Raw genomic sequence first — 21,557 nt, 5'->3', positions numbered from 1 at the left:
AATAAACAGTCCATCAGGGGGTGTGTGGAGGAGACCCTGAAGAGAATACAGGACACTCAGTAGACACCAGTTATGACGTAGGTAGGTCCTGAATACAGAGACTAGAGAACAAAGAAAACGTTTTGAAAACTGGGTGTGGTGAAACATGCCTTTAATCCTAGCACTTTGGAAGCAGAAGCCCTGTCCAAAAAAAAAGAGAGAGAGAGAGAAAGAAAGAAAAAAGAAAAAGAAAGAAAAGAAAGAGGACTGAGAGATGACTTAGCAGCCCAGAGCAATGTTTGCTCTTCCAGAGGTCCTGAGTTCAATTCCCAGCACCTACATGGCGGTTCACAGCCATCTATGAGGGGATCTGATGCCCTCTTGTGGCATGCAGGTGTACATGCAGCTGAGCACTCAGACATAAAATCAACAAAAATAATTTTTTTAAAAAAAGGGAAAAAAACGTAAAAGAAAAGGGCATTAGCTGAGCACAGAGGCGCACACATGTAATCCCAGGAGGTTCTGTCAAAAGGGAATGTTCTAGGCCACCCTTAGCGATGAGACCTTGTCGAGGAAGGGAGGGTGGAGAGGGAGAAGCAAGAAGTATGCTAAACTCTTTAATGACTGGGTTTGAGAGCAGTGGAAACTCAGACCGACTAGGAATAAGTTCAGAAATGGAAAACCTGGGTTCTGGGATTTAGGCTGGAAGCAGACCAGAGGACCCAGATAGAGCAGGATGACAAGCTCAGTATAGGGGGAGGCTCCCAGCACTGATTTAACCTGGAATGATAACAGCCAAGAGTCCTGGAGTACTATGTGATTCCAGGTATGACCCTGACCAAGCTCACATACTCACATAGCAAAGAGGAGGTAGAGTTGAGAGCCTAAGACCCAGCTATCAAGACTTCAGCATCTACAGTTTAACTGCTATACCATTTTTTTTTTTTTAAAGATTTACTGCTATACCATTTTGCTTCCTAGAATTCCAGGGGGCTGAGGTTTTTTTTTGTTTGTTTGTTTTGGTTTTGGGTTTTTTGTTTGTTTGTTTTGACAGGGTTTCTCTGTATACCCCTGGCTCTCCTGGAACTCACTCTGTAGACCAGGCTGGCCTTGAACTCAGAAATCCGCCTCCCTCTGTGCTGGGATTAAAGGCGTGGGCCACCAGCGCCTGGCTGGGACTGAGTTCTTGACCCGAGGCTTCAGGAAGACAACCCCCCTATAATTATGTGCAAAGCATCAGGTGTTTGTGCACATGTGCCTTGTTCTGAGGAAGAATCCACCAATTTAGTCATATTTCTGTGGCTCAGAGGGCTACTATGCTCTGAGGAAAAGACACACCCTGTCTATCCCCAATCTCTTCCTTCAGTCTTACATGTCTTATATGCTTGAGCCAGGCCTTACCTTCCAGTCCCTGGGTGGCCTCCAAGGTTTTTTTGTTTATGTTTTTGTTTGTTTGTTTTTCTGCAGTGTATGTATGTATGGTAGATGGGAACCAGAGTCTTGAAGTTGCTTAGTACAATGTTCTACCATTGGAATACACTCCCAGCTTTCAGGCCTATTCTTCTAACATGCAAAGAAGGCACACATTTTTCTGTTGTAGAAACTCTTTAGGGCTAGACGTATTATTAGCTTAGTGTTGAACATTTGCTTAGCACGTGCAAGGCCCTAAATCGTTCAATCCCTCCTCATTCACCAGAGGATGATGGCTAAGGCTCTCAGGATCTCAGGTCTGGAACCAATCAGCGTTGGTCTAGAAAGTGTGAGGCCCCCTGTTCCATCCCTAGCACCACATAAAACCAGCCACCTCTAATCCCAGCGATTGGGAGGTAGAGGAAGAACAATACGGAGTTAAGGTTATTTTCGGCTACAAAGTGAGTTTAAGGTCAGCCTGGGCTACACGATCGGCTGCGTTCTGGTGAGGATGAAGTCACTTCTCAAATCACCAGTCACTAGTGTGCTCAACAAAAAAAAAAAGAAGGGAGAATAAAGTGTATAAGATTATAAGATTTCTCTAAGCTCCTTTTCAACCAGAACGTGGCAGCCGGCTGGACTAGACCGCTTGGGGGCGACCGAGAGACCTTTGACTTTCCCTTTAAGGCTGCGGCGGAAGGCCCGAGGAAGAAGGACTTTGTGTCGGCAGGATAAAAAAATTGGTGCCTTCCCTTTAAGGGGGCGGAGCTATTGTTATGGCGGCGGCTTCGAAAGCCGCTCTGGGCGCACGTTCTTAGGCGCCCCTCTCTCAGTTTCCGCTGCAGTCTTAAAGACGCTTCTCTTGGACCTTGCTCTGGGAGTGCGACCGGGCACAGTTCCCTACTCTACATCTGGGTCGAGTTGGAGGTGAACCCTTGAGTCTGACACGGCCGGGCCGATCCGCTGGCCGGAGCCCACGGCCTGTCGTTATGGTAATGCCGCGTCTACGCCGCCCGGGGTCGGGGGAGGAGGCGTTCCAGCCGCGGGGAAGCCGGACTCCGGGTTGGGCTCCCGGCTCGCTAGTCAGCTAGGACGGGATCTGCCTGGTAGAGACTGAGTGTAGTCTGCAGACCTGGGGACTAGGTAGGAAGGGCGCGCACGCGAAGGAGACCTTGTGAAAGGCACCTCCCCCGGACATACAGACCTACAGACAGACAGAAAAATAGTCATCAATCCCTGCGAGCCCAAACGTCACTGGCTTTTGGAATCTTTGCTCCCAACCTCGTGATCTTGGAGTGACTAACATTCAACTCTCCTCTCCCTCCTTCCCTTCCTCCTCCTCCTCCTCCTCCGTTTTTATTTTTTGGGAGGAGGTGGGGTCCTTGAAACAGGCTTTCTGCCCCTGGCAATCCTGTAATTCAGTCAGTATGTAGATTAGGCTGGCCTCGAACTCAAAGTTCTGCCTTAGGCGTTCTGGGAATTAAAGGCAGCAGCTACCACGCCACACGCCCCCAATCCCCCACCAAAAACTCTGGCTGTGGGTGTGACACTCGTCTTAGTCTGCTGTCCAGGAAGAACCGTAGACTGGGGCAGTCCACACTCTTGGCAACTTTGCCTTTGGGCTTTGTCACTCTGTAGAAAGAAATCACTGGCTTGATCCTCAGAAACAAGGGTTCCAGGCAGGGATTTATGGTCCTTTCTTGTGTTGGACCAACCTTTGAGATTCTGTTGCAGAATACTCAGGCCTGCTTCCAGAGGTGGTGCAGGCAAGTAATCCCATCCTCTGGGAAAGGAAAGGGTCCGGAGTTCAAGGTCAGGGCCTGGGGAAGTGGCTGAGCTGGTAAAAGGTGGTTGTCGCTGGGCGTGGTGGCGCGTGCCTTTAATCCCAGCACTCGGGAGGCAGAGACAGGCAGATCTGAGTTCGAGGCCAGCCTGGTCTACAAAGTGAGTGCCAGGACAGCCAGGGCTACATACAGAATCCCTGTCTTGAAAAAACAAAAGCAAAACAACAACAAACAAACAAAACAAACAAAACAACAAACAAACAAAAAGGTGGTTATCTCAGATACCTGAATTAGATCCCTAAGGACCCACAGGGTGGAAGAAACCGACTCCCTCAAGTTGTTTTTTCACCTCCACACCCATGCAGTAGTGCACCCCACCCCCACTAAATCAATCATCTTTTATATAAGATTTGAAAATTACCTTTATCAACATAATAATGATTTGAGGCCAACTTGGGCTACTTGAGACCCTTATGCTGACCCTGAAGAACTGCCTTTGTCTCCCTTAGCAGTCGCCTCTCTTTCCCTATCTCCCCTTTCTAGGAGTAGTTCAGATAAACTATGAGTGTGGGGGTGGGTGGGTGCATTATATGTATGTATATATATATATATATTTTTTTTTTAAGGAAAGTATTTTTAAGTCTTTAGCTAAATCGAATTTTTTCTCTTTTCCCTCTTCCAGTACTAGCCAGACACACCAGAAACCCAGTATACTTGAGATGGTCACATTAGAGCTGGGGAAAAAGGTTGTAGTGAATACAGAATGATGCATCGGGCGGTGGTTTCCCTCCGGTCTCAAGTGCTTTGTTTTCTTTTTCAGACGTGTGGTTTTCAGAAGTTGTTTTCTGTGGAAGAGGACTTTGAAGATGAGGTAGGGAACTGTTGGTGACCTGCAGTGGCAAAAGATGCCCTGAGGTGGAGACACAGCCAAGTTCAGGACCTTTGGACCAGTCCCAGCAGGCAGCTTTCAATGGACATATCTTTCATCTTTTTTCTCTTTTTTTTTTTAAATCTATCTCAGGCTAAAAGTGTAAATAATTGTAAGCAAGGACCAACTTGGTGCTACTTGCTTGTATTGTAGTTTCAGTACATAAGAGGCTGAAGCAGGAAGGTAGGAACCCCAGGCTGGCGTGGGGCAACCTAGAGAGACTCTGTCTAAACAACAACAGCATATTCAACTGTCTTTGTTTGCAGTATGTTTCCAGCACACGGTTTCTCTGTGTAGCCCTTGCTGTTCTGGAACTCGCTCTGTAGACTTGACTAGCCTGGAGCTCACAGATGTCTACCTGTCTCTGCCTCCCAGAGTCCTGGGGTTGAAGGCCTGCATTGCTGCTGCTGCCTGTATTTAACTGTCTTAAAAATAAAACAGGTGTGGTGGTGCATGCCTTTAATGTAGGCAGCACTCGGGAGCTAGAGGCAGGCAAATCTCTTGAGTTCTAGGACAGCCAGGGCTGTGTAGAGAGACCCTGTCTCAAACAAAAGAAAAAAAAAGTCCAGAGTGTGAGTAAGTGGGTCCAGGTCCCTGCTTATCTTAGAGCCCTGACCTAAATGCTCAAGTTCTCAATAAAACCAGGTACCTGAGGTCACCTGTGATTCGAGCATTTGCTAGATGGAGGCAGAAGCATCATAAATTCAAGGTCCTCAGCCTCATAGAGAATTCAAAGCTGTTCTGGGCATCATGAGATCCTGTCTCAAGAGAAGAGAAAAGAAAAAGAAAGAAAGCCGGGCGTGGTGGCGCACGCCTTTAATCCCAGCACTCGGGAGGCAGAGGCAGGCGGATTTCTGAGTTCGAGGACAGCCAGGGCTACACAGAGAAACCCTGTCTCGAAAAACCAAAAAAAAAAAAAAAAAAGAAAAAGAAAGAAAACAAACAAAAACCAAATTAACTCCCTAATTCTAACTGTCATGTCTTTAATTATAAAGGCCTTCCTGGGAGCTGTCTGGAGGATGATTTCATTCACTTTTATAATAGCATGCCTGAAGGGGGATGAGTGTTTATAGAGAGCCGCCTGAGGAGGCCGCACAGTTAGCAGGGTGATGTGAGACCCCGAGGGCACCAACTGGCCTGTGACCCGGGCAGATAGATCACTTCATACTCTGGCCTCCCACTTTGTCTTCTCTAGAATGAAGGGCATTGTTGTGTTCCTCTTTTCCTTCTCAGAAGAAAAGAAATTAAATGAGACACACACTCAACATTTTGGAATCACCCTCTTGTAAGGCCTACCCCATGCCACTTACGTGAGAATTTCTGGCAGAGAAACTTCTTCAATAAGCCACCTACCGCTGGGCAGTGGTGGCACACACCTTTAATCCCAGCACTTGGGAGGCAGAGGCAGGCGGATTTCTGAGTTCAAGGCCAGCCTAGTCTACAGAGTGAGTTCCAGAACAGCCAGGGTTGCACAGAGAAACTCTGTCTCGAAAAAATAAATAAGTCACTTACCGTCCAAGGGAACCAGGGCAAATCCCTCTGTTCTGTGGCCTCCCTGGGTTATTTCCAGCGGGAGTATGGTTTTCAAACCATTGAGCCACATCCCGAGCTCCCCCCAAAGAGGAGTTACTGGGTGTGTTGTGTTGCCGCTTGTTTCTAGACAGGTTCTCTCTGGGGAGAAAAGGCTCCCCTTGAGTTGGAAACCATCCTACCTCAGCCTCCAGGGTCCTGGGATTACAGGCGTGTGACAGTGAGCCTGTCTACAGAGGTGTAGTGCAGTCAGAGACCCCAAACCAGTGTCTACAGTGGTCTTCGTATCCAGATCCAGTGGTGTAGTTTCATCTAGGACACTGGACATCTCTACCTTGATTTGCCGGCCTCTGCTTCCTGAGTGCTGCATGCTGGGATTAAAAGCTCACACTTCACATGCAGCAGAACCCACTTGTTGCTTCTAAGTCTCTCTCTCTCTCTCATTTTCTCTCTCTCTCTCTCTCTCTCTCTCTCTCTCTCTCGCTCCCTCACTCCCTCTCTCTCTCCTTCTCTCTCTCATTTTCTTTTTTTGTAATTTGATTTATGTGATATTCTTTTTTTTAAGAAATATTTATTTTATGTATATGAGCACACTGTAGCGATCATTAGAAACACTATTATAGATGGCTGTGAGCCACCTTGTGGGTACTGGAAATTAAAACCAGGACCTCTGGAAGAGCAGTCAGCTTTTAACTACTGAGCCATCTCTCCAGCCTCCTCAGTTCCTCCCTTGAGTAAATGATGTACAGATGGGGGCTCAAGTGAGGTCTAACCTTATTTTTTGACCAGTCCAAATCTTCAGTTCTTTTTTTTTTTTCTTCTAGACAGGGTTTTTCTGTGTAGCCTTGGAACTTACTCTGTAGACCAGGCTGGCCTCGAACTCAGAAATCCACCTGCCTCTGCCTGGTTCTTTCCTTTTTTAATTTTTATTTTATGTATATATTTTGTGTATATCTGAGTGTGTACATGTTCATGTGGAAATCTCTAGAAGCCAGAGGAGGGCATCAGATCCTCTGGCGCTGGAGTAACAGACAGTTGTGGGTCACTGGACATGGAGTGCTGGGATCTCAACCCAGGTCCTCTGGAAGAGTAGTGACTGCTTTTCACCACTGAGGCATCTCTTCAGCCTCAGCAAGTCTCAGGTTCTGCATCCATCCTGTACCTATACAGAGAGCCATTGTAAGAATTCTCTGAGGGTTCGAGTAAAATACCTGAGTGCACCTGACACCCAGTGAAGTTACAGGTGTCTGTTTTTATTATATAGCAACTTGATCTTTGTGATCACAGACTATTCAACTACCAACTTTTTCTGTCTGTTGTTGTAGTATGTTTGTTTGTTTTTGTGGTTTAGGGTTTTTGTTGTGGTGGTGGTGGTGGTTTTGTTTTGTTTTTTTCTTTTTCTTCAAAATGGTTTCTCTGTGTAGCCCTCGCTGTCCTGGAACTACTTTGTAGACTGGACTGGCCTCAAACTCATAGAGATTCTGTTTTGTTTTTAACGAGAGAGACAGGGTCTCTCAGTGAGATTGGGCTGACCCCAAAATGTGTGGTGGAGGACACTAACTCCGAATCCTCCTGCCCCCAGGGTTCACTGCAGGGGTGACGGATGTGCCACCACCTGGTCTTCACTGGATGTTTGCACTGCCAGCTTTGTCAAGACATGTCCCTGCCTTTAACTTTCAGTTTGGCAGATGTGTCATTAGAGGCTGAGAAGGAACTAGGAAAGTGGCCCTCTTGAGTCCTAGCAGGTGACAGAAGACGCCAGGGTAATAATGGAATCCGACTGAGTGATTCTGACTCTTCACACTTTTGTTCCTTAAAAATGGCAGACCAGTCTCTTTTGGCTAAGTGTCAGCTCTCTGGAGGGAAGGGGACCAGCAAGCCTCAGGGTGAGGAGGAGGGACTTCTGGTCGCTGTTGTTGTTGTTGTAGCCCTGGGGGTCTCTGAAGGGTGGCCTGACAATAGGGAGCAGCTGTGGGGGGGTGGGGGTGGGGTAGCTAGTGCCTTCTTGTCACTTAATCAGCAGTTCTGACTCAAAATATGCTCAGAACAGGTCTGCTGCACTTGAAGGTGTCAGTCTCACCTTGCTTCCCAAATGCACTCCGTCCTTAAATTAACTTGCCCGAGAAGCTATATTTAACTTGTGTCTATTTGGCTGCATCCAGGGGCCCTCTGTCTTCCTGAAGACTATGGGTGTGCGTGTGCATGGCTAGAGGTAGGGCCTGTACCAAGGGTGTGTGGCCAACAGAGTAGCTGCCACGGTCCTGGGTCCTGACTGAACCTAGCTGGTCTCCTTCAGAGAGGTGCCTTTCGGTGCCCTGGGACGCTTTTCCCTTGCCTTCCCAGTAGCCTCCTCTTGGAGACTGAAGACCCAGTGACTACCTAAAAACATAGCCTTGGAATGCTCCTGACAAAGCCTGGTGGCCCACTGGCTCACAGGAATAGTAAGTGATGAGAGATGTCATTGTTGCCTCTCATGCCATGGTTTCTTACATGTGTATCTGCACACAGACATACTACACGCTTAAACAGTAAAGGTAGAAGGTTTTGTTCTTATTTATTTCTTGGAAGCAGCTTTAAATTCCCAGATGCAGAGACCCTGCCAAGCCCAATGGTGATAGTCCTGGCCTATAATCCCAGCACTCAGGAGGCACAGGGCTCAGGAGTTGGAGGTCAGCCTCAGCCTCAGAGAGACTTGAGCACGGCCAGTCTGAGCTGAGTGAGATGTTGTCCCAGGAGCAGGCAGAGTCCTGACGCAGAGGTCCACTTTCTGTCTCTTTGTAGGATTTCTTATCTGCTTTGGAGAATGCAGAGAACCACGTTGTTAGTGCACTGCCCAGGGATGCCGGGTGCCTGAGACCTGTCTCTTCCAGACCACAGGAGACTCTGCAGACACAATCCTCAAGACCAATGCCATCATACCCCACCTCCAACCAGTCAGTCCCAAGACTGTGCCTCCCTACCTCCAGCATGCTGGAGAACGCCAAGGCTCCACTCAGCTCAGGAGTTATGTCCCTGAGACCTGCCTCCATTTCTAGCAGCAGCTTGAGTAGTCAGCAAAGAATGACAGGAGCAAAGGTGTTCCAGGAGTCGTCAGGCCCCCAGCCCTCAGTCACACACTCTGGATATATTTTTGAGAGCCATCAACAGGGCATTGGTGACTTTGAAGCACCTGATCAAGATGAGTTTGACAAGGCCCTGGCAAGCATGGAGCTCGAGGGAGCTGGCTTGGAGCTAGAAGCTGACAGTGGAGCCACCCAGATCCTGCCTGACAAGCACTGTGAGGATCCTGTGTTGGCAAAAAAGGCCCGAGTAGCTGATCTGAGTGGATCGTTCCAGAAGGGGCCTATGGTCCACTGTAGAAATCCATGGCCTTCCTTGAGACCTACGACAGCCACAGGCAGCCTTCCTGTCCCAGCTACATCATGTGTTTCTACTTCCCAACAAAGGGGCTCCCCTGTTCCTGTACCTCAGTATCTGCCAGTGGCTGGAAGGACCATCCGAAACAGCCCACAGAATTATGTGCCGGGCCAGCCGCTTCAGTCTCCCAGAGCGTGGTCAAGTGGCAAACCCCGTTTTTCTGGACCTCAACGTCCCCACAGCAGCTCTGCAGCATTTTGTCAGGGGCCCTTGTCATCCCGAGCCCCAGTGTCTTCTGTTGAATCTCCTGTCAGCTCCCCCAGAAATACTTCCACCCCAGGTACTCAGCCAGCTCTGCAGACACCTGTAGTTACCAACCACCTGGTACAGCTTGTCACTGCTACCAACCGGACACCCCAGCAGCCCTCCCACCCCTCCATTCGAGCTAAAACCCGCCGCTTTCCTGGCCCAGCAGGACTTCTGCCTCACCAAGTGAGTGACTGGTTTTCCTGGCCTCTAAGATCCTGGGAAAGAAGCAGTGGTCTAGTCTTAGAATATCTTCACTGTCAGGAGACAGGCAAGAAGAGTGGGGAGAAAGGACTTCCGAGGCCAGGAGAGATGGCTCAGGGATGGTGACACATGCTTTAATCCTAGCTCTGGTGAGGAGATGAAAGATTCCTGGGACTTGGTGACTAACCAGCCTAGCATACGGGGGTCAGCTCCAAGATAGAGACCCTGTCTCACAAAACAAAGGAGGAGCTGGAGAGATGGCTCAGCAGTTAGAGCACTTGTAGCTCTTACAGAGGACATGGGTTCAATTCCCAGCCTCTATGTGATGGTTCATAACCATCTCTAACTCCGGTCCCAGGGGAGCGGACATCCTGTTCTGCCCTCTGTGAGCACAGGCACATGCATACATGCAGGCAAAACAGCCACACAATAAAGTCATATGTAGTTCCAAAAAGTAAAAAAACAAGGTGCCTCAGGCCTGCATAGGAGTACTGTGTCTAAGGTTGTCCTCTGGCCTCCTCATGTGCACATACATGCCCGTTTACACACACACATGTATATACTGCAAAAAATAAGGCTTGCAAAACTATGGAAGTCAGAAGTCGGAAGGGAAGAAGGGGTGGCTCAGAGGTAGCACTTAGCTAGCAGATGCCAGGCTCTGAGACCCAGTCTCAACACTGATCGGGTGGAGAGGGGCGTGCCCACAGGGGTTTCCTGTATTAGGGTAATCGACATGGGAAGGCCCACGTTAGTTGTGGGAGGCAGCTTTCCCTGGGCCGGGCCTTGGACTGAATGGAAAAGGGTAAAGTAGCTGAGCTGTTAGCGAGCCCTCAGTCTCTGCTTCCCCACCATGCAGACCATGGGACTGGGCTGCCTCAGGCTGTTGCCACTGCCCCTGCCATGATCAAGCATACTCTGTTAGCCAAGGTAAACCTTTTTTTTTTTTTTGCTTTGTATTTTTTTATTTTTTTATTTATTTTTTTTAAATTTTTAATATTTTTTATTACATATTTTCCTCAATTACATTTCCAATGCTATCCCAAAAGTCCCCCATAGTGCCCCCCGCTTCCCTACCCACCCATTCCCATTCTTTTGGCCCTGGCATTCCCCTATATTGGGGCATATAAAGTTTGCAAGTCCAGTGGGCCTCTCTTTCCATTGATGGCCGACTAGGTCATCTTTCGATACATATGCAGCTAGAGACAAGAGCTCCAGGGTTCTGGTTAGTACATCATGTTGTTCCAACAATAGGGTTGCAGATCCCTTTAGCTCCTTGGGTACTTTCTCTAGCTTCTCCATTGGGAGCCCTGTGATACATCCAATAGCTGACTGTGAGCATCCACTCCTGTGTTTGCTAGGCCCCTCAAGGTAAACCTTTTATGAAAAGATGTAAAAAGTGGGCAGGAAGAGTACTTGAGAACCCACCCGTGACATCGTGCTTGGGAAACACAATTTCCTACTTTTATGTGTTTGCTGAATGTCTGTTGTTTGCTAGCCCTGGACAGGAATATTTTCTCACTCGTATTAGCCAGAGGTAGATACTGGGCAGTTTGTTTGGAAGGAGAGCAAGCTTGAAGTGCAGTGGAAGAAGCAGGGGAGAAGCTATGCAGCCGGTGCAGTGCGGGGAGGGGTCTTTCCCCAGCTCCCGGAGACACACAGCTCTGCCTGGCCCTTGCTCCTGTGTATGGAGGCTCTGCAATGGGGAGAGCAGGAGCTCTTGGAGATCTCAGAACACTTCAGTGTGGCTGGGGGTTGGGGGACGTGAGGAAGCCGGGGTTGGAAGTGAGACAGTCCTGAGGAGTTTAGATGTAGGCAGTGGTGGAGGGATGAGGTCCCTCAGACCAGTTTTGGTCTGGCTGCAGTAGGACTCTCCTTTCTGGCAAGGGGATTGACGACCCCTGCTGTTGCATGCTCTTCCCTGGCCCTTCAAGAGAAAACCAAAGGGTGGTCTGCTCTTTGCTGCAAAGGGCCTCTGGGAAAGTGCTCAGTAACTGATCACAGATGGCTCTATTTGGGTCACCGCCCCCTTCAGGTGGCACTGGGTCTTGCTCCTGGGGCAGCTCCCGTTTCCTTACATTCTCAAACTGATCCCCAAAGTGTCTTTTTAAAGCTGAGTGAGGCTCTTGAGACTGCGTTAGAGGCAGTGTGAGATGTGTTAATTGTCCCTGATAGTTTCCTGAACTCATTATGTAACCCAGACACGACGCCGCACTCGTAAATACCAGCTGCTGAGCTTGCTCTCGCCTTCTCGCCCCTCAGCACAGCGGGGAGAATCTGGAGGAGATCATGGTTTCCACACCCCAGACTCCGACACACGGGGCCCTGGCTAAATTCCAGACTGAGGTAACTTTCTTCTGTGTAAATCTTCACCTCCTGGGCAGCATTTGAAATCAGGGGTGTCCTGGTCCTGGCATGCCTTAGTTGATGCTACTAGGCCTGGACCAAGGGGCAGGTGGAGAAGGCCTTTGGGGGAGGCAGCAGTTTATAGATGGAGAATGAGGCATGTCCTGACGTCATGCCTCAGCCTTCTCTTGCATCTGAGAACTCTGGGCCCAGCTAGCTGCATCTTTCCTTAGGGAAGAAGGAGTAATAAGTCTTATGATATCTTGAGGACCCTCTCAAGTCTCTGGGAACCCAGCTGGGAAGGCTCCGCCCTCATCTTGTCTCTAGGAGGTTCCCTCTCTGTGGGTGGGGCCAGCTTCCCTCTCCCTCCTGGTGCTCTAATTGACTTCTCTGTCTTCAGAGCCACCATTGCTTTTGGTTTTCACCTTATTTTTGCTGCAGCTCCCCAGGGCTGCCCATGCACTGCAGGTCCAAACCTGGCAGTAATTATCTGGATTCAAAGTCGTTGCTGATATAAGGCAGCTGCTGGTTAAAACCAGGGCATCAAATACAACATCACTGTGTTCAAAACGGCTAGGGCGCTCTGTGAGCCTATAAGCACAAATATAAATATAAATATGTACCGGGAGCCCTTATCCCTAAGACTTCCAGACAGTTAGATGCATAGATTAAGAGCCCTTGTTGCTTTTGCAGTGAACCTTTGTTGGGTTCCCAGCATCCACACCGGGTGGCTCACATCTGCCTTGTCACACCAACTGCAGGCAATCTATCGCCCTCTTCTGGCCTTTGAGAGCACCTGCTTGCGTGGGCCCTCATACATACCCATAAAATAAATAAATAAATCTTTAAAATAAAAGGATGATAGCTTTTTGCTCTATTATAAGTAAAGTCAGGACCTGATTAGAAAAAGAAAGGAGGGGCTGGAAAGATGACTCTATGGTTAAGAGCATCAGCTGCCCTTCCAGAAGTCTGGAGTTCAATTCCCAGCAATCATGTGGTGGCTCACAACCATCTGTAATGGAATCTCATGCCCTCTTCTGGTGTGTCTGAAGACGGCTACAGTGTACTCACGTACATAAAATAAATCAAACTTAGAAAGGCAAAGAAAGGAGAAGAAAGGCGAGCCTTTATTCTGGCCGCTTAGTGAGAGATGCAGAATGTAGCCAGGTTTCCAATGCCACTTTCTGTTCGAAACCATAATTGAGAGGCAGCCATTCCCCTGCCCATCCCCCACCCCGGGGGATCCACTGTTTCTTTCCCCCCTGTCTGCCTTGCCCCAGTTATGGATCCTTCCCCAAGGTAGATCCACTAATGCAGCCTCCCTTCTGCTCTGTGGTACCAGATTGTTACCAGTTCCCAGGGATCCGTGGAAGAAGATTTCAGGCAGGGGCCCTGGCTCACCATGAAATCTGCTCTGGGCCTGGACGAGGGAGACCCCACCTGCTTTCTCTATACCTACAGTATTGTCATGGTGCTACGCAAGGTAAGGGTCCTGAAAAGGGAGACTCGACTGCCTGGTCCACTGCTGGAAGAGACTGTGTGCCACCTCCTACCCCAGCCCTGTCCCCGGAGGGCAGCCTGAAGTCCCTTGGGTTGGATGCTTTCACTGCTCATCCGTAGTTTTGAGCATTGCAGGTACCAGACTGAGAGGCAGAGGTAAGCACACTGCCTCCCTGGCATCTCCCCTGTACAGATACAGATTGACACTGTTGGTCTGTCTATCAGTAACTCCTTGCCTGTGGCCTGCCATGGTGGAGTCGGCCACAAAAGCAGATACAAAAGGAAAGAAACCTAACAGAGAAAAAAGGATCTTCCAGCTTTGGGCTCAACAGGGAGTGGAGTGTGCCCCACCAGCTGCCTTCCTCTGTCAAAAGGAAGACTGTTAGCGCCCCTGGTTGTCATTGGGAGTTATGCTGAGGCATGGCTAGCTCAGTGAGTGCCTCTCCTTGTAAGCAGGCAGCCCTCAAGCAGCTCCCCAGGAACAAGGTCCCCAATATGGCGGTAATGATCAAGTCCCTGACTCGGAGCACAATGGACGCCAGTGTGGTGTTTAAGGACCCCACGGGTAAGGAGCGGTCCTGGGTGTTTCTTCGGCGTGACCTCCATTGAGGTCTAGAGATGAGCAGCCCACTTCCCAGCCAGGGGCTCAGACCCTTGCGGTGCCCTTGACCCTGAGACAGAGACCTTATGGCTTTTGCAGGAGAGATGCTTGGAACGGTGCACAGAGTGCTTCTAGAGACACACCAGAGTGAGCTGAAGCCTGGCTCGGTGCTTTTGCTGAAGCAGGTAGGGAAGCCCCCTCCACCCCGGTTTGTCCTTGCTTGGCAGACTGCCCTCCCTCCATTGCCCACAACCAAAGAGAGAAGATAAGTTCGAGGTTGCTGGAGCTGAGAGCGGTCCTCTGGCCAGTGAACCGTTCCACTCTTGGTGGGTAAATGGGAATGGAGAGTTATATTTGGGGTGGCAAGTGGTTCTGTTGTGGCTGCAAGGCTAAGGCAGCTTGGTGACTGGTGAGCTTGGTGCTGAGGGCATGAAGTGAAAGAAAGTTGGTACCCTAAGGTCCGACTGTACCGTGTTCCCTCCAGACACTGACTCCCCTTCCTAACTCCAGATTGGAGTGTTTTCTCCTTCCCTCAGAAACCACTACCTGAATGTGACACCCAACAACCTAGTCCACATTTACAGTCTAGATTCTGGAGATGGGGACTTCCTCGAGCCACCTCAGCCCTTGCCCAAGGTAAGTGGGGCAGGAGAGATGGTGACAGGCAGAGCTCCCCTGCCTGGTTTCTCTCACTTCATCTTTTCCTTGTCCCTGGGGGCAAAGGTGTGAAGGGGACAGAAAGCGGTGCCTTTGGGAACAGGAGTCTCTCTGCTGCCCCTGCTCCAGCCACCTGCCAGACTGCTGAGTAACAGGACCTAGCAGAGCAGCTGGTTTCCTGGTGATCCCCGAATGTCTGATCACAGGCTTGATCATCTGAGAAGTTGGGAGTCATTTGAGAACCGGGGCGAAGGCTCCCTGGGGGTGGTAGCAGAAAATGATAGAGGGTCACATCTGTGCCAGGTGGCAATGAAGAGAACAGGAATACAAATGGCGCGTCTGGCGAGCTGGCCCTTGCTCTGAGACTCTGCCTCCACTAGCAATGCCCTGGAGCGTTAGTGTCTGTCTGAGCTGAAGATCACGCTAGGTGGTCCATCCTTAGGAGCCTGGCCTAGAGGAAGATAGGAGACCTGGGTCTTGTCCAAGCTCTTAATAATGTTTACTATGACCTTGAGCAAGCCCCATCCGTCCCTTCCCCTGTTCTTTTTTGGGGGATTGTTTTGTTTTTGTTTTCGGAGACAGGGTTTCTCTGTATAGCCCTGGCTGTCCTGGAACTCTGTAGACCAGGCTGGCCTCGAACTCAGAAATCTGCCTGCCTCTGCCTCCCGAGTGCTGGGATTAAAGGCGTGCGCCACCATGCCCGGCCCTTCCCCTTTTCTTGTACCATCTGTAGAACAAGTGTTTGACTTGATGACCTCCAGGCCCTGTAGAGCTCTGATTACCTCTGATTACCTACTAACACTTCTTCCTTCTCCTTGGACGCTGTGGAACCTTCACAGTCACCCACCTCTGTAACCTTCATTTTTCTTTACATTTTTTCTTCCTTTTTTTTTAAATGGAGGGTTTTGTTGGTTTCTTTGTTTAAAGGTTTATTAATTTTCTTTTATGTGTGACTGTTGCAAGTATTCACATGCCCCATGTGTGTGCTTGGTGCCCATGAAGGTGAGAAGACAGCATCAGATCTGGACTGGGGTTATAGATGGTTCTGTAGCACCATGTGGCTGCTGGGAATTGAACCTGCATCCTCAGAAAGAACAACATGTGCTCTTAACTGCTGAGCCACCTCTCCAGCCATCATAACAACTGATTTTAATCCTGGGCCAGCTCCTCAACACACTGGTGGATGGCCTCTTAACCTTCTACAATCGTTATACAGAGTCCCTAAAACATTAGACACTGATAGAATTTGGAAAGTCTGTTCTAATTTAGTTGTTTGCTGTTTTGGGTAGTTGGTGTTTCAGCTTTTTCCATCAGCTTGGGTCTGGGTGACCCTGGCCCCTGCCCTATTTATTCCTTTTGTTTTTGTCCTGGGAATCCCTACCTTTGAGGTCATTTCGGTAGAGGCACCCCCACCCCCAGGGATTTCAGGATCCTTAAGCACTGGTAACCAGATCCACTGTCTTCAGGATCTGGGAAACTCCCATGGAAGCCTCCAGCCTGATGTGGCTACAGAGCCCACACTGGGCCTCAGAACAGCACAGAACCCAGCGGTGGCGTTTCCAGAAGAGGAGCTCTCAGAGGCAGGTAAGGCTCATCCCCTCCCTCAGCATCCTCTGGCCTCGCCCAGCAAGGCTGCTTCCACTCAGCTCCACCTCCTGCCTCCTGCTGTACCTGTATAGACTGGCACAGCATGTTTCCTGGCTCCTTCAGCAAGGCTGCAGACCTAGTTGAGAGCTGTACCTTCAGCTACAGGAGGGAGCATCACCAACCCCTGGGTGCTTGGCACAGTCTCTGTCCCATTTCAAGTCCACCCTGCCGGTACCCAAGGAGCCATATGTGGCCAGGGAGATTGGGACACAAACCTGGGAGGCCCAAGAGCCACTCTCAGGTGGAGCCTCCATAATCCCAAACCACTTTCTTAGCTTTTGACTTGAGAAATTCAATCCTGCCTGGCCTGGAGGCAGAAAGACTGTGGGCATGGACCTCACACCAAGCACATTCACAGTACACCAAGGTGTAAACCACAAAGCTGGTTTGTTTAGATCCTACGTAGGACCCCTGTGCTGGAAGTGTCTTGTGTTGTCTGGAATCCTGCACTCTCCGTACAACTGAGCCTGCTGCCGCTGACCCCAGAGCTGTCAGAAGTTGCTGGTGGTCACAGAACAAGTGTGGAGAGTTGTTTGCTCGCTCACACTGCCACCCTACAGGGCGGAAGACAAATACAATTCCTGCTGTCTCCTGAGGGGCTAACCTTCACCTGTTCCTCTTCATCTCAAATGGTTTTCTCCAGCTGGCTCGTCTAGCCCAGCCCACAAAGCAACCTCTGGTTTTTTGAGGTAGTCTCTTCCGTTTTTTTCTTTTTTTGGTTTTTCGAGACAGGGTTTCTTTGTGTAGCCCTGGCTGTCCTGGAACTCACTCTGTAGACCAGGCTGGCCTCGAACTCAGAAATCTGCCTGCCTCTGCCTCCCGAGTGCTGGGATTAAAGGTGTGCGCCACCACTGCCCGGCGAGGAAGAGTCTTCTATGCAATCGCAGCCAGCCTGGCCTCACTGTCCAGCCCAAGCTTGTGTCACATTCCTGGCAAACCCTTTGCCTTAGCCTCCAAGCGCCAGCCTTATAGGCAAGCACTGCCATGCCCAGCCCACTGGGCAGCTTTTCCCTTGTAAGCAAATAACAGTCCCACCTGCCCTGAGCACAGTGCTCATCACCTTAATTAAATTGTGAGTCCTGCCCGGTCGGCCGGCTCCTTTCCCTCCTTTGTGGCCTTCTTGCCAGGCCTGGAGCTGGGCTCTTGGGTGTAATTTACAGTTTGCCTTCCAAGCCACCCATCCTGGGCTGGAAGTGGCACTGTCTACTTGGCAGCAGGTAGCACCTAAGCATGCCCACCTGGGGCAAGTTGCTGCACCTCTTTAAAGTTGGCTCACCCAGTAAAGTGGGTTTGAGCACAGCAGCCACCTTGAGCTGCCTTGGGAAGGGCTGTTGAGGCAAAATGAGCTCGCAGTAAATAATCACCGCTGCTCACAGGCAGTGTAACAGTCGGTAAAGTGTTACCAGGGCCTGCTGCATCGCTGGCTTCCTGTAGCACCACATCCGACAGCCCCGGGCTGGTCAGAAGCGCTCTCTCTCTCTCTCTCTCTCTCTCTCTCTTTCCTCCCCCTTTCCCCCTCCCCTTCTCCTCCTTCTCTTCTTCATTTTATCTGTTAGAAGGCAGACTTGCCATGACACATGACACCTGTGTGAAGGTCAAAGAATGACTTGTGGGACTCAGTCCTCTACAAGATAGGTCTGGAGTCACCCACTTGGCCATCTGGCCAGCTCTGGAATGGCCCTGTTCAGTCCCCTTTTCTTTTCCTTTTCTTTTTTTCTTTTTGTATTGGGGAGGTGTTTGTTTGTAGACAGGGTTTCTCTGTAGCCTTGGCTGTCCTGAAACTCGCTCTGTAGACCAAGCTGACCTCAGACTCAGAGATCTGCATGCTGGTCAAAGGTGTGTGGCACTCTGCCTGGCTCCTTTCATTCTGAGTGTCTGCCCAGGCTCTCTCTCCCACTGTCAGCCCAGGTGGATGAACTGTCACTCCTAAGACCTGTCCCGGGCGCACACCCCCCCACCCCGGTAAATGAGAAAGTCGAAGTGGGGAGCCTCCAGAGTCCTTCCTGCTCAACACTGCCTCTGAACAGGAGGGAAAGAAGCCACGGAAGCATAGGGCATTCCCCATTCCTACTGGAAGGGCCCAGGGGTTGTATCCTGCCTGTTGTTGTGTGTAGTGTCTATAGGGAGCCAGGGAAAGGTAGACCAGGCCACCCTCAGACCCATTGGCATGGGCAGACTGCCCCAGGGGAGGCACCTTTCTGGCTGTATCCTAAATGGCAGAGGCTTCAGAGCTGAGTTTTGTGGGATCCTGTGGTTGCCACTGAATTGACCCCTGTCCACCTCCCTCTGCAGATGACCTGGATGGACTCCTGAGTGAGCTCCCCGAGGACTTCTTCTGTGAGCCCAGCAGCTGGGGCTGTCTCAAGACAGGGCATCCACCATGAGCTGGCAGCCTCTCTGCTCCCAGACAAGCTAGGTGCATCTGGGAGAGAACGCCAGTGCAGCTGGAGACAGCTCAAGCCCATGGTCTGATGCCTCCCATGGCCACCTTGAAATGCCTAGTGATGGGCCAGACAGTGGGCTGCCTGGCTTAACGATTCAACGACTTCTTTTGGTGTGGGCATCCTGGAAATCTGGTCAGGGCTTGCTCCCCTACATCCTTATCCCTCTGGCACATCGTCCTCTAGCCAGTAAGAAAGGTGGGGTCCTCCCACCCCATCCCCTGCCAGCTGAGGAGCCCAAAGGAGCCACAACCACAGCAGAGGTGACCTAAGGCCTGTAGCTAACTCTTGTCCACCAGGGTGACTGTGAGGTGCAGGCTACTGTACCTGGCTCTGAAATAAAGCATCCCTTCCTCCTTCTCCACCCTCTCATCCTCTCCCGGCCAGGGCAGCCAGGCTCTACGGCAGAGCAAAGGGCATGGAGAGAGAGAGAGAGAGAGAGAGAGAGAGAGAGAGTGAGGGGGGGTGGGGAGGGAGGGAGAGAGAGAGAGAGAGAGAGAGTGAGGGGGTGGGGAGGGAGAGAGAGAGAGAGATAGTGAAGGGGGGGAGGGGGGGAGAGAGAGAATACACTTTTCCCTCCTCTCCCTCTGCCTCTCTAGTTTTTGGTTTGTGTGTTTGGTTTTTGGTTTTTTATGTGTATGGGTCTTTTGCCTACATGTATGTCTCTGTGCCAGCTCTGTGCCTGGTGCCCTTGGAGGCCAGAAGAGGGCTTTAGATCCCTTGGGACTAGAGTTACAAATAGTTGTGAGCCACCATATGGACTTGAACCCGGGACCTCTGGAAAAACAAGTGCTCTTAACAACTGAGCCGTCTCTCCAGCCACTCATTATTCTTTTATTCATATGATGCAGACATGCACGTGTGTGGAGCTATGTGTATGCGCGTGTGCACCAGAGGAATACAACAAAAGAACAAAAACAAATGAGGCTGGGGAATGACTCCTTGGGTAAAATGAGAGCCCAAGTAAGAGCTCAGTGTGACGTCACCCGACGTCATCCACCCGTAACCCCAGGCAGCAGGGCAGAGACTGCCCTGGAGCATAAGTTCTGGGAGGTTGAGAACCACCTGATGTGTGGGTGCAGGGACTCGCCTGAGCCATCTCTGTAAGCTATCTCTGAGAATCTGTTGGTCAGCTGCCATCTCACTTGGTTCTCATTTGGCAGTGCTGGAACGTGAACCGTTGGCCTTGTGCTTTTCAGGCTCTCAACCATTGCTCCATCTCAGGGAAGCAGGTTGAAGAGGCCTGTTTGGCTGTCAGCCTCCCCTGCCTCGGCTGCTACTGACGGCTGCCAGGGAAAACCATGCACTGCTGAGAGACCAGTCAGTCCATGAGTCTGCTGGTGAGCAGCAGGCAACATGAGAGCCGCGGGTTGTAGGGGCCTCAGGCCAAAAGGCCTTGTGCTGTGGTCTAGGGTGGCACAGGATTCCCCAGCTCCTTGCACTTTCCCATGCTCCCCTCCCTCTTCTACCTGCTGCTATGCCAAACTCTGCCTCTAGCTTAGGCCTGGGCCAGGCCCATCTAGGTGGTCTTGTCAACCAGTTTGCAATTGGTCACCTTGAGCCCTGGTCCCTCCTGCCCAGTCTCAACTAAGGCCAAACCGTTTGCTATCCTAGTTCATCGGTGTTTCACTGCACCTCGGACTGAGGTAGGAAGCCGACTGAGCTCCAGATCCCCTGGCACTGGTCCCTCCAGATCAACTTCTGCCCCCACCCCCGACCCCATGGACACTCCTTTCTCTGCTGTCCAAGCCTACACAGTGGTATCTCTGAGGGACAAAGCTGTAGTGAGTACTTTTCAGGCTGGTGAGGCAAGAAAGCAGGGCAGAGGTTAGGCTCTGACTGTTAGATGCCTTGGGGAGCGAAGGGACACCCACCACTTTGGCCCCTCTCGACCCCACCCAGCTTTGCCACACTCCCAACCCTGGGAACTCAGCTGTGGGTGCTCCGCTAGGCCGTCAGCGGGGCAATTAAAACATGGTATGGCTTCCAATGGGGTTAATCACAGCTGCGTGCATAGAGGTGCCTTTCTCTGAGGCTCTTCAAACCCTCACTAGGCATGATCTCACTCTTCATCAGGGATCCCCCTCCCTGGAACACCACCAAGAAGCTGGGGCCAAGCACAGACTGACTGAACAGAGGGTGAGGGCCGTGCCGGAAAAAGCCCAGGTCGCTGCCGCCCACTCTGGGTGGTGGATGAGTGTTTGTTCTGGCAGAGAATAGGGACCTTCATTCAATGTTCAGAGAGGCCAGCCTGCCATGAGCCAAGGGCTCCTAAACATTGTGTCAAGACCGACCATGCCAGGGCCTGCCCCGGAACCCACATTTAGCATGGTAGAATGATGTCTCTGGCATGGGTACTTTGCCAAACCCATCTGATGGCCTTCTAGTTGAGTAGCTACTGCAGGCACACCTCCACACAGCGAGGTGCCTTGAATGGGTGAGTTAGGAGACCCCAAGCCACTAGGACAGCAGGGAAGGGTAAAGGACCTGGTGAGAATGCTGTGTGGCATGGGACCAGACCAGGGATTGGGGATTTCTCTGGAAGAGCCTGAACCAAACTGCAGACATTTTTAAGGAAAAGTGACCTTGGATAGGTGATTGTGGCAGGGCTGAGTGTGGTCAGAGGAAGGAGACACTCACAGGCTAGACCCATCCAGGCTGGAGGCTAGGAACTGAAGCTGAGGACAAAACTGTAGGAGAGACATTCTGTGTGGAGGCCGGCGGCCAGGGGGAAGTGAGAGATACAGAGGAGGGGAAGGTTGCTGGAGAGTGGGTGGGAGCAGGCACCGGGAGCAAGGAGGGACCCACATGGCATTGCCAAGACACCACAGAGCCTGCAGTCTCAGAGGCAGAGGCCCACTGACATCCCT

At 50.8% G+C, this 21,557-nt stretch overlaps 1 protein-coding gene across 1 annotated transcript; it reads left to right on the top strand.

The window, feature by feature from the left end:
• The first annotated feature begins 2,160 nt into the window (after window positions 1-2,160).
• On the top strand, window positions 2,161-19,047 carry Hrob (homologous recombination factor with OB-fold). The gene is made up of 10 exons (XM_021177128.3): window positions 2,161-2,381; window positions 3,994-4,044; window positions 8,413-9,480; window positions 11,758-11,841; window positions 13,184-13,324; window positions 13,798-13,906; window positions 14,042-14,127; window positions 14,453-14,578; window positions 16,066-16,183; window positions 18,539-19,047. Exons 1-10 carry the CDS (start codon window positions 2,379-2,381, stop codon window positions 18,628-18,630), a joined length of 1,878 nt encoding a protein of 625 aa, XP_021032787.1. The 5' UTR covers window positions 2,161-2,378; the 3' UTR covers window positions 18,631-19,047.
• The last annotated feature ends 2,510 nt before the right edge of the window (window positions 19,048-21,557 follow it).

The sequence above is a fragment of the Mus caroli genome, unplaced genomic scaffold (genome assembly GCF_978045245.1).
Source record: "Mus caroli unplaced genomic scaffold, Mus_caroli_1 scaffold_13, whole genome shotgun sequence".
NCBI lineage: Eukaryota > Metazoa > Chordata > Mammalia > Rodentia > Muridae > Mus > Mus caroli.
Note: the sequence above shows the minus strand (reverse complement) of the source record. Positions and strands in the feature narration are given on the sequence as shown.

Bases quoted from the DNA above. Each gene is read 5' to 3' on its own strand.
- Hrob (XM_021177128.3), top strand. The intron at 4,045-8,412 runs GTAGGGAACTGT...GTCTCTTTGTAG, and splicing joins AAGAGGACTTTGAAGATGAG to GATTTCTTATCTGCTTTGGA. The intron at 9,481-11,757 runs GTGAGTGACTGG...CTCGCCCCTCAG, and splicing joins CAGGACTTCTGCCTCACCAA to CACAGCGGGGAGAATCTGGA.